At 35.5% G+C, this 13067-nt stretch overlaps 1 protein-coding gene across 1 annotated transcript; it reads left to right on the top strand.

Annotated features, from left to right (window-relative positions):
- The first annotated feature begins 10449 nt into the window (after positions 1–10449).
- Positions 10450–12655, top strand: LOC131160443 (anthocyanidin 3-O-glucosyltransferase 2-like). The gene has a single exon (XM_058116132.1). The coding sequence runs from the start codon at positions 11070–11072 to the stop codon at positions 12558–12560; it is 1491 nt and encodes a 496-aa protein (XP_057972115.1). The 5' UTR covers positions 10450–11069; the 3' UTR covers positions 12561–12655.
- Positions 12656–13067: the final 412 nt, after the last annotated feature.

The following is a 13067-nucleotide window of genomic DNA, read 5'->3' as shown; positions in this document are numbered from 1 at the left end:
CCCCTTACAACAAGCATTATTTTACTCTCTACAATATTTGTAGTTTCAAGACCAATTACAATATCATACAATCATGCTCATTATACAATATCATGCTCATTTCATCATTCAAATTCAAGATCATTCAATATCAAATACTTCTCCCTCTTTCTTTTGATACATATCTCATGTTTGAATTTTTCAATGCTTAATTTTATTATGCTCATTTTTCGCTCAATACTACTCCTCCTTTTGACATCAATTAAAAAGAGTTAGATATAAAAAAAGATTAAGTTCAACTGAACACACACTTATCAATATATTACAATATAGTATATATAGTGTGCTTCGATAGTCAAATAGTCATGCATATTTCATTTTTGTCATTTATATTGCATGTGTTGTGACATCTTTAAATTTTCAATCATGCATATCGTGTCCAACATTCATATTTGCGACAAAAATACTTCAAAAATCACATTTTTCATGCATAATACATCATTCAAATACCAAAATCATGACAATGTTACCAATATCGTTACATGCTCATAATTATGATGTATTGCTCAAAAATTAGTTGATCTATTCATGGGTACCAATATACTTGATGTCATATCATGCACTTCTCACAGATGCCAATTTTCCATTTATCCATGTTGTCCATCATAAACATATATGGTCAAAATTAATTAAGTCATGTCAAACATCTTTTTATTTAAATCATGCCTAATAACTTTATGCTCAGATTTTTAAAAATATAGTGAGCCATAAATCATTAATATTTTTGCATCGTCGTTAAAGATTTCAAGATACCAATTTCAAGACATACACATATAGCATATGGCACATAAGCATGAAGTCTATCATTCAAGAAACAAGGGAAAATAAAGCAACCACGCTAAGTGTTGTGTCATACAACATATCAAGGTATAGACCAAAAAATATTTAGAGCACTCAAATAGATAAACCCTAAGTTGGTTGACTAACTGTAGATTTTTTTTTAAGCTTTGTCTTTTGAGTTTGTTTCTTTACTATGTAGTAGGCCAAACTCTCTTCTAATGGTTATGAATCTATCTTTTGAAAGTGATTTAGTGAAGATATCAGCTCGTTGATCATTTGTATTGATGAATTCTAGAATGATGTCTTCTTTTTTAACATGATCTCTTAGGAAGTGATGTCTTATGTCAATGTGCTTGGTTCTTGAGCGTGAAATAGGATTTTTAGATATATTTATTGCACTCGTATTATCACATCTAATTGGAATAGTTGTGTATTTCAAATTGAAATCTCTTAATTACTATTTTATATAAAGTGTTTGTGTACAACAACTCCCGGCTGCTACATATTCAGCCTCAGCAGTTGACAAAGTCACGGAATTTTGTTTCTTAAAGAACCAAGAAACTAGAGATCTTCCTAAGAAGTGGCATGTGTCACTTGTACTTTTTCTATATATTTTACATCCTGCATAGTTCGCATCTGAATAACTAATCATTTTAAAACCGGTGTCCTTAGGGTACCATAGTCCTAAGTCCATAGTGCCTATTAAGTATCTTAGAATTCTCTTAACAACCATTAGGTGTGATTCCTTAGGTGCTGATTGAAAACGTGCACATATACACACACTAAAAATTATGTCGGGTCTACTGACAGTTAGATATAGTAGACTTCCAATCAGACCTCTATAATATTTTGAGTCTATGATTTTTCCCTTTTCATCTTTGTCTAGGCTGATAGAGGTACTCATAGGTGTTCCTATGGGTTTGCTATTTTCCATACTGAATTTTTGTATCATTTCTTTTATGTATTTGGATTGACTTATAAAAGTCTCATTCTTTGTTTATTTAATTTCCAGTCCAAGAAAATAGTTTAACTCTCCCATCATGCTCATTTCCAATTCTTCTTACACACATTTTGTAAACTCTTTACATAGATGTTCATTAGTGGCACCAAATTTTATATCATCTATATAGATTTGAATTAAAAGTATGTTATCTTCCTTAGTTTTAATGAACAAGGTGCTATCAATTTTTCCTCTTGAAAAACCTTTCTCAATTAGAAATCCACTAAGTCTTTCATACCAAGCCCTAGGGGCCCGTTTTGATCCATACAAAGCCTTAGTTAATCTAAATACATGATTAAGATTTTCTATATTTTCAAAACCAGGGGGTTGTTCAACATATACCTCTTTATTTATATATCCATTTAAGAATGCACTTTTGACATCCATTTGGTATAACTTAAATTCTTTGAAGGAAGCATAAGCTAACAACATTCTAATAGCTTCCATTCTAGCTATAGGGGCAAAGGTTTCATCATAATCTATCACTTCTTCTTGATTATACCCTTTAACTACAAGTCTAGCTTTTTTTTCTAATGATTATATCATTCTTATCCTTTTTATTTCTAAATACCCATTTAGTTCCTCTGATCGAATGATTTTCAGGTTTGAGTACTAATTGTCATACTTTGGTTCTTTCAAATTGGTGTAATTCTTCTTGCATGACAATTATCCAAGAGCATCTTTAAGGGCCTCTTCAACATCTTTAGGTTCATTTTGAGATAGGAATGCATAATGGTTGCATAGATTTTTTAGAGAAGATCTAGTAGTTATACCTCTAGATGGTTCACCTATAATTTGATCTTAATGGTGATCTTTTTTATACTTCCATTCTCTTGGTAGTTCTAGATTTTCTATAGGTTCATATTTTGGGTTTTCTATATTTACTTCATTTTCTTCTTTGATTTCTATCTCATCATCCTTTTTGAAAATATCATCATTTTCTTCATTTTTGACTTCTCTTGAAAAAGATTTGATTCATCAAAGTCTACGTGAATTGATTCAATTATAGTGAGTGTTCTTTTGTTATAGATCCTATAGGCCTTACTATTTGTAGAATATCCTAGGACAATACCTTCATCCGATTTAGTATCAAATTTTCTTAAGTTGTGTTTGTTATTGAGTACAAGACACTTACATCCAAAGATGTGAAAGTAAGTTATGTTAGGCCTTCTTCCTTTCCATAATTCATAGGGTATTTTGTTGAAACTTGATATAATAGAAACCCTATTGATTACATAGCAAGTTGTATTTACAGCTTTGGCTCAGAAATACTTGGGTAAGTTATTTTCATTAAGCATAGTTTTTGCCATTTGTTGAAGGATTCTATTTTTTCTTTTCACAACTCCATTTTGTTGTGGGATTCTAGGTGCTAAAAATTTGAGACTTATGTCATGTTCATTGAAAAATTTTTTAATGTCTTGATTCTTAAATTCTCTTTCTTGGTCACTTCTTAGATTTGAGACATTATACCCTTTCTCATTTTGAAGCTTCTTACGTAGAATGATTAACGAATTACAAGCTTCCTCTTTGTTAGCTAATAATAACACCAATGTGTATCTAGGGTAATCATCAACAATTACGAAGGCGTATTGTTTTCCTCCTAAACTTTGAATTCTAGTAGGGCCAAACAAATCTAAGAGTATGAGTTCTAGGGGTCTACTAGTTGATATATGTTTTTTTTTTCTTTTTGAAACTTTTCTTGATTTGTTTTCCTAGTTACCAGGCATCACACACGTTATCTTTGATAAACTTGGTGTTAGGTAAGCCTTTAACTAAATTCTTTTTAGAAAGCCTGGATATAATATACTTGCTAGCATGTCCTAGCCTTCTATGCTAAAGCCAACTATTTTCACTCATGACAGCTAAGCAAGTTATATCTTGAGAGTTCAAGCTATCAAGATTTATGCAATATACATTATTCATTCTATGTGCAGTGAATAGTGTCTTATGATCCTTAGAATTTTGAATTATGCATTTGTCTTTCTTAAATATTATTTTAAATCCTTTATTGCTAAGTTGACTAATGCTTAATAAATTATGCTTTAAACCATCAACTAACAAGATATCATATATAGTGAGTGAAAAGTGTTTACCTATTTTACCAATTCCATTGATCTTGTCTTTTGCATTGTCACCGAAGGTTACAAATCCTCCATCCTTTTAAGCAAGAGAAGTGAACTTAGATTTATCTTCTGTCATATGCCTTGAACATCTGCTGTCCAAGTACCATTTATCTTTAGACGAAGTGGTTCTAAAGCAAACCTACAAGAAAGGATTTATGTTGTTACTTTTGGAACCCAAACTTTCTTAACTTTCTTTAAATCTTGTCTAGTTTTAGCATTTATCTTCCATTCATTTTTTACTTTAACATACTTTTTCTTGAGTGGACAATTAAACATTATGTGACCTTTATTTTTATACATGTAGCAAGTAGTATTCTCATAAATATTTGTCGATGAAGTACTTACATAGTGTTTAGATTGATTTATAAAATATCTCATAAACAAGTTTTTCTTTCTTTTGTTTGATGTTCCATTGTAACCAATTCCTTATTTGTTGTTTGCCATCCTTTGTTGTCCTACCATTTTTTTGAAGTTATCTTTACCTTTGGTAAAGTTGTAAATGACCTTTTCCTTTTCTTGAATTTGGTTTTTAAGATCATTTATTTATTGCACTCTCTTGCTATCTTCATTCACTTGAGACTTCACTAATTTTTGAGACAAATTATCTACTTTCTTCTCAGGCTCTTCAATCTTTAAGTCTTTTTCTTCTTCAACAAGTTTTGAGGATTCAAGCTGATTTCTAAGTATTTCGTTTTGTTGTTTCAAACTTATATTCCTCTTTGAGACCTTAATGAACTTATTATGCAGAGAGAATAATTCATCTTGAAGTTCTTTGTAAGAGGGCATGCTTTCACACGAATTACTACATGGTTCATCACACGAATCTTCAGAGAGAAAGTAATAAGAGTTTATGTAGTGACCTGAAGAATAATATTATTTTAATAATAAAGAGGGAGGAAAATGGAAACAGGAACAAAAGGAGGTAGTAGACTTCATCGACGAACGCGGATATCGCATTTTAGAGATAATGATAATAATAATAATTTCAAGGAATTTCCAGAACTCATCGATGAATACAGGGCTTCATCGACAAGTGCATAAGAGAATTCATCGACAAAGCCACATCTCGCCAATGAGAAAATACAGAGAGAGGTTTTGGGGTAGCCTGAATTTCGTCATCAAGGGAGCAAGTTTCGTCGATGAAATTACTGAAAGATTCATCGACGAGATGACGTGTCTTGTCAACGAAGGCCGTAGTATAAATAGTGGGAAACCCAAATTTTTACCCATTTTCAACACTCCTCTCTCTCTCCTCTCTCTCTCTCTCTCTCTCTATGTCCCACTCTCACATCTCTCTTCGTTTTCGGGCCTATTGCTCACCATATCGAAGATTTGAGGCTATCACGACGCTCCTGGCGAAGTTATTTGCAAGTCTACCGGAGCTGATCGTTGGAAAAGTTGGGTTGGATTTCATCCCAATCTCAGGGTAAGGCGTTTTATTTAGTATTTGTCTTTTTCCCAATTATAAGAAATGTTGTAGGTAAGAAAATACTGATGTTTTGTTCCCGAAGATTTTGTTTTCAAGATGTTGAGTTAGGAACCCTACGGGTCTAGAGCCAAAATTTTATAGGGGTTTTTCAAAGTTAAGGTAAGGGAAATATGTTATGCTAGGAGTTTTCATAATGTTATCAGAGGTTTCATAGACATATGTTTATACTAATTTATTATACAGTATTTACAGAATGTGAGTTTAAATGTTTGTGTGGTCTGAGTAGATTTTCATGAGATGAAGAAATTTATATAGCTTTTATAATATATCATACTATACTAAATACACAGATATAGACAGTATATACAGTTTATATAGTTTTTCCTAGTATATAGGGTTATACAAAATATACAGATATAGTTATATGTTCACAGAGATTATACAGAGAAATTTACATGCATATACAACTTTATTACGAATAGTTTCATGAAACAGATATATATATATATATATATATATATATATACATATACGTATACATGTATACAGTTTTACTCAGATCAGTATATATATTACAGTTTATATAGAACAATATATACAGAGCTATAGCATGCCATGTTTCCTATTACCATAACATACAGAGTATACAGACAAAGTATATAGACAGAGATACAGACAGATATACAAAGGTAGTATCAAGATGCTACAGATATAGTATATAGAGATTACAGTATTTACAGTACAGAAAGATAGCGTTATGGCAATTTTGGAAACATGATAAAAATAGTAAAAGAGTATATATGTATATATGTATATAGTATTAGATCCCTGTGGAAAGATTACAGATAGATACAATACAGATATAGATTATAGAGCACGGTACCGTTGCTATATACAGATAGAGTGCAACCACATATTTCAAATAGTGTGTGGGTACCATCAGCCATGCTCAGAGAGGATGTAACTCCCTAGTTCACTAGGTGGAGGGAGCCGGTTTTGACGAGGCAGTAGCTAGTCCCGAGTCTAGGAGTGGGTGCAGTTTGGTCGGGCTGAAGTAGAGTAGAGTATATTGACTTATCTAGAGGGCCAACCAGATGAAGTCCCGCCTATGGACTGCACAACCCTGTCATAAGGAGTCAAATCATGACGTATAAAGTCCTAGGGATAAAGCACAGTTATTTATATGTATACATTTTTACATTATATGATGAGTATAGTATGATATTATCAGTATGAAAAGTAGAAAATACAGACGATATAGTATATTTAAAATTGAGAAAGAAAGATATGCTTTACAGATTATTTATTGCATTATAGTTTAGTTGCTATTTTAAAAGTATTCTTAACTTAGTTGTCACACACTAGTAATAGCATATTTCCACTTACTAAGCGTCGACTCACCCCATTACTTTAACATTTTTCAGGTGAGCCAGTTAGGCGAGCAGATCAGGCTTGTGGATAGAGAGTGTTTGATCACCCTGGTTATAGGGTGAGTTTTTGACAGAGTTGTGTATATTTTTGAGTAAATGATGTTGGAAGGATATTTTTGTATGGCTATAGTCTATATACACTGGATTTTGGTATTGTATAGTATATATTTGAATGATTGTATGATTTATGTTCCCGCTGCTTAGGTATGGAGATAGATATATATAAAAAAAAGAAAAAAAGTAAGAATTTTGAGGATGTTATAGTTTACCTCTTCGTTACGTGCCATGAAGCACATGTTTGCTTCTTCTTGATCACTTGACTCACTCTCTGATTCACTCGAACTTGTGTCATCCCAAGTTGCGTTCATTGCAGGCTTCTTTTTCTTCTTTTCCTTCTTGAATTGTGGGCATTCCAGCTTGATGTGCTTGACCTTTTTACATTGATAGCAAGTGGGAGGATCATTTTTGCTTTTGTATTCCTTTTTATTACTTTCATCTCTTTCAGCTTTTGATTCGTTGAATTTTCTAGTGAATTTCTTGTTTCTTTTCAAGAATTTTCCAAGTCTTTTAGTTATGAGAGTTAAGTCTTCATCTTCTAATCCACTAGATTCATTATTTTCCTCACTTAAATGTTCTTTCAAGGCTTTTAGAGCTATAGACTTCTTGTTTTTTGTTTTCATTGCTTCTTTCCTTCAACATCATTTCATAGGTTGGAAAAGATCCTATGAGTTCATCTAAGGAAGTTGTTTTAAGGTTTCTACCCTCCGTTATGGCCGTTGCTTTGTGTTCCCAAATAGGTGGAAGTGCTCTTAGAATTTTGTAAATCATCTTATGAGTGGAATATGTTTTTCCTAAGGTACTTAGTGAGTTTATGATATGTGTGAACCTAGTGTACATGCTAGTTATAGTTTCATCAGAATTCATCCTAAACGCTTTGTATTCACTAGTTAACATATCAATTCTACTTTCCCCAACATCTACTGTGTCTTCATATGTTACCTCTAATTTATCCCAAATTTATTTAGCTATTTTACACGCCATTACTCTATTGAATTCATTTGCATCAAGTGCACAATATAAGGCGTTTATTGCATTTAAGTTAATTTGAAGCATTTTGTAATCTGATTCAATTAGCTCTTTATCTTCTTTAGGGACTTCTTTTCCATCTACTAGTTTAGTGGGAATCAAATTTCCATTTGTAACAACATTTCATGCTTTCCAGTCCATTGTTTGAAGGTAAATTATCATTCGTTGCTTCCAAAAAGTGTAATTTAGTCCACAAAAAATGGGTGGCCTAGTTGAGGATTGACCCTCACCAAAGGGAGCTGCTCCTATTTGTGCTATCTAAATCTTCATATAGCTACTTATTAGGATTTGCTATAATTGTTAGTTGGCTGAGCAGGATTATTCATTCTTTGTGTTTGTTAGTCGGCTAGCCAATCTTAGTGTGTTTTGGTCAGTTGGCTGATCAGTCCATTATTTTTCCAAATATTTTCATTTTTTTATTTTTAAACTCTAGTTTTTTTTTTTTTTTTTAAGACTCAAATATAACTTTTCAAAATCATTTTCAAGAGTTTTTCAAGAACTGGTCTCTAAGTCTTTGTATCATAAAGAACTTCATATATCTATATAATATTGATTTGAAGTACTTACAAATGACTTTCTAAACATGAACTTCAATAAGCACTAAATCTTCAAGCTCCTTTCCATCTGCTGAGGTTCAGATTGATCCCGATAAGCTTTGAGCTTTCATTTGTCATTTTGCAATACTTCTATACTTCAAAATGCTTTCATTTGATTAGCTTTATCTACAAGCTTTCTTCCATGAGAGTACTTTGATCATTCAAACTTGAAATAAAATCACTTAATAGTTCATGTTAATGCATCATTCATTTGTTATCATCAAAATAAGATTGAAAAACCTAATTAGGCCAACAATTCTTGCTGAATAAAGTAGCAGTCTCAGTTATCAAAGATGATCCCACCACCTTTCTTTGCTTTTCTTCTTGTAAAGTGAGGGACAAAATTCTATCAATGGATGGCATTGGATCCATGAGTAGAATTTGTCCTCAAATGTGTGTAAAAGAATCATTTAGACCTATCAAAAATTGAACTACATATTCCTTTTGATGTTGCTCAATTACTATTTTCAAAGTTCCACAAGAACATCTCAGATTACAAGAACAACTGGGAATGGGTTTCACAGTAGTAAATTCATCTCATACAACTTTCAGCTTTGTGTAATAAGAACTAACAAAAGATTGATCTTGAACTAATGAAGCAAGATCTTTCTTGAGTTGAAATAAGCTAAGGCCATTACCTTGTGTGAATCTGATTTTCAAATTCTTCCAAACTTCGTCAGCAATTGAATAGCTGATAACACTAGCAACACTCTCTCGTGTGAGAGAATTCAAAATCCACAAAAAAACCATATTGTTGCAACGAAACCACAAAATATACAATGGATCAACCCGATCTTCAGGCTAAGAAAATGTTCCATCCACAAAAAAAAAAGAACTATTTTGTTCTTGGCATTGAGAGCTGTCAACATTGATCTACTCCATGTATAATAATTCTCACCATTCAAAGGCTGAAAAACCAAGATTGAACTAGGACTTTCTCCATGATGGAGGACATATGGATTGGAAAAATCTTCCATCAAGAACCGAGCACCTTGCTCTGATACCATGATAAAATTAAAAACAAGAAAAACAAGGAAATAAAACTGAATCTTGGAGAGAAAACTCAAATCTCCAATTTATATTTTATTTCTTGTATATTATCATGTACAACATAAACCTCATATATATACACGCAGAGAGTTAACTAACTAAACAATTAACTGCTAAATTAACAAGAAACAAATGCTGAAAAATAGAAAAAACTAACTTAACAAAAGGAAACCTTCGACGGTTACAGGACAAACCGTTGACGGCTTGTAGGTAGATAGCAAAATGTCCTGAAACCATTATAATTTTAATATAGGACCCTATAAGATGAATTTTACATGCATCAACTATGAACCTCATTTAGATTCACAATATCAATCTAGGTGTTCGAGGAATTAAATACATCCTTTTCAATCTTTTTTTATTTTTCTTTCTAATTTATTTTCCCATGTTTGGATGTGTCACCATGATCCTTTGTTGGGATAAAAGCAAGGGTTTGTTGATCATCATTTTTAATTTTGATCGGTTATAAGATCTAAATTCTTTTGAGAATAGTTTTTTTTTTTTTGGCAGTAAAATGTAAAACAACTGAAATGAAAAACAAAAACAGAGCAAAATAAAAACAAAAACAAAAAAATGGAGCAACATAGGGCATGTATTTGTCAATCAGAACCGAACAGGACAGCAAAAATTATAACACCCCCAAAACAAACCAAAAACACAAACTTCAGCAAGACTTCTTGCAATAAACCAAAACACAGACAAAAACACCAAAATACCAAAACAGAAATAGACTGTAGCAAATTGTATATAGTTATCTGCAATAATCGTGGAAAGCTGAGTATCCCATTTCAAAATCTACTTTAAACAGCTTGTTTCCTCCTAGGAAATCCTGAACATATAATTGCTGAAAAAACCCTGACTCCCAATTTAGTAGCCAAGGGTTGAAAAAACCAAGAAGTCTTAAGAGCCAATAAAATTAAAGAAAGCTTAAAAAGGCGAGACCCAAAAACATAGTTGAATCCTTCAGTTTTCACTGTTTGGGACCTGAGAAAACCCAAAACGCCAATTCAACTTAACATACACGACAATTGTGAGCGGAAGCCCTCACAAGTACTTTAGGTCATCCCCCTTGCGCTGTCCCCTTATCTCCATTTTTTTAATGTGAATTTTGTTTTATTAATAACTAATATATTATAATAACCCACACCCGAACGCGTAGTTGAACAATTGGTTTGCATTCTAGCTTTATCCTTTAGGTGCATTTTTTTAAGATGACTTTAGGTGCATTTGCATGTGCAGATAAACCAAATTTGGATAAACCCCACCAATTCTGTGTCGCCTCGGGGCCATTTAGGCCACTTGTCCTAGCTAGCAAGCTTCCAAAAACCAGCCCACGATATTATTAATTTTCAGGATTCAAATTGCGTCTCTGTAAGTGGTGCCAATGCCGTCCTATGCAGTGACCAAAGCATGCAGTGACCTGTGTCTCCCTCTATGAAATGCCTCTACTTGATGGCATATATAATAAGCAGTCTATTATAAGCAACAGCAGCAGCAGCAGCAGCAAAAAAGCTTGGCAACATCGGCAAGAAGAATATGAAGAAAGCACAGCTGATATTTGTACCGTTTCCGGTGATTGGCCATCTTGTATCGATGGTGGAGACTGCGAAGCTCCTCGTCCGTCGGTACGACCACCTCTCCATCACCGTTTTCCTCATGAAGCTCCCCTCCGACCACATGGCCCACACCTACGCCCATTCCCTCCGTGTTTCAGGACTGAATTTTATAACCCTCCCCCAGCCAGACCCAACTCCAGAACTTACATCCCCCAAATCCACCAACTCCTTCCTCCACGCCTTCGTCACCGCCTACATCCCCCACCTCCGGTCCACCGTCGCCCAACTCATTCCCTCCGCCCCGCTCGCCGGTTTTGTCCTCGACATGACCTGCATGCCCATGATCGACGTCCCCAACGAGCTGGGCCTCCCTTCCTACGGCTACGTACCCTCCAGCGCCGCCCTACTCGGTACCGTGTTTCATCTCCAGTCCCTTCGCGACGACCACCGCCGCGACGTCACTGAGTTCTCCCACTCCGACGCTGAACTGGCCGTCCCCTGCTTTGCCAACCCGGTTCCCGCCGCCGTGTTGCCCTCCCTGATTGTCGACGACCAGGAAGGCGGGTCCACCAGGGTCCTCGCCAACGCTAGAAGACTCAGGGACACAAAGGGCATTTTAGTGAACACGTGTGCGGAGATAGAAACGTACGCCGTCAACTATCTCAAGAGCGGCGCACCCGAAATCCCACCCGTTTACCCAGTGGGACCAATGCTCAATCTGACAGTTGACGCGCAAGAGGAGGATTCCAGTTCCGGCATCATGACTTGGCTCGACAATCAACCTCCGTCGTCGGTGGTGTTCCTGTGCTTTGGAAGCATGGGGAGCTTCGGCGCGGATCAGTTGAGAGAGATAGCGGGCGGGCTTGAGCGCAGTGGCCACCGGTTCTTGTGGTCCCTACGCCGGCCGCCGTTGTCGGCGGCTGGGCTTCCGTTTCCGACGGACAGCAGCAATCAAGAGGAAATATTACCCGAGGGGTTCGTGGAACGGACGGCTGGGATTGGGAAGATCATAGGTTGGGCTCCACAGGTGGCGGTGCTAGCCCACAGAGCGGTGGGGGGTTTTGTGTCGCACTGCGGTTGGAACTCGAGCCTGGAGAGCGTGTGGTGGGGGGTGCCGGTGGCAGCATGGCCGATGTACGCGGAGCAGCAGCTGAATGCATTCGAGATGGTGAAGGAGCTGGGGCTGTGGGTCGAGATCAGAATGGATTACAAGATGGACGGTTACAGTGGGAGTTTGGTAAGCGCGGAGGAGATAGAGAAGGGGATAAGGGGAGTGATGAAGGGAGATGGTGAGGTGAGGAGGAAGGTGAAGGAGATGAGGGAGAATGTTCGGGAGGCCGTGACGGAGGGCGGGTCCTCGCACACTTCACTGGGATATTTCGTCGAACAAGTGATGCGCAAGGTGGAGAATGAAAGCAGCAATCTGGGATTAAGGCAGAGAGAAGGTGAGAAATTGATATTGATAGGATAGTGCTGTAATCGGTTTCTGTATTTTTTTCAGTTGTGTTTTGTTCATCAGATTGACCTCCTCTAATTAAATGAAAAACCAAAATTCTTATCTTGAAATGGAATGAAGGTGGACGGCCTTAGCGTCTTTTAGCATGCTGTGCGCCAATAATGGGGAAACAACAGTCGGTATATATCGTATTCGCATATATACGGACACAATGAAAGTCTGCAGAATGAATTTATTGGAATCTTAGTTTTTTCCCCTTTCCCATCATCCATTGATGTGTGTGACATTATTGAAGAGCAAGTCTAGCATATATTATTTTCATCAATTGTGCAAAAATAAAAGCTTTTGTTTTTATTTTTATTTTTTAAAAATAATAAATTTATGTACAAAATTTGTGATATCATCCAACACTTGATCATTTCGAATTGCTGTGAATCACCGTGGAAGGTCAAAATTAATTTTAAACGTCATGAGCACAACATTTTTTTGAACATCATGGGCTTGTCTTGTTGGCAAATATAA

This window comes from Malania oleifera, chromosome 1 (genome assembly GCF_029873635.1).
Source record: "Malania oleifera isolate guangnan ecotype guangnan chromosome 1, ASM2987363v1, whole genome shotgun sequence".
NCBI lineage: Eukaryota > Viridiplantae > Streptophyta > Magnoliopsida > Santalales > Ximeniaceae > Malania > Malania oleifera.
This window is presented reverse-complemented; position numbering and strand designations above follow the sequence as displayed.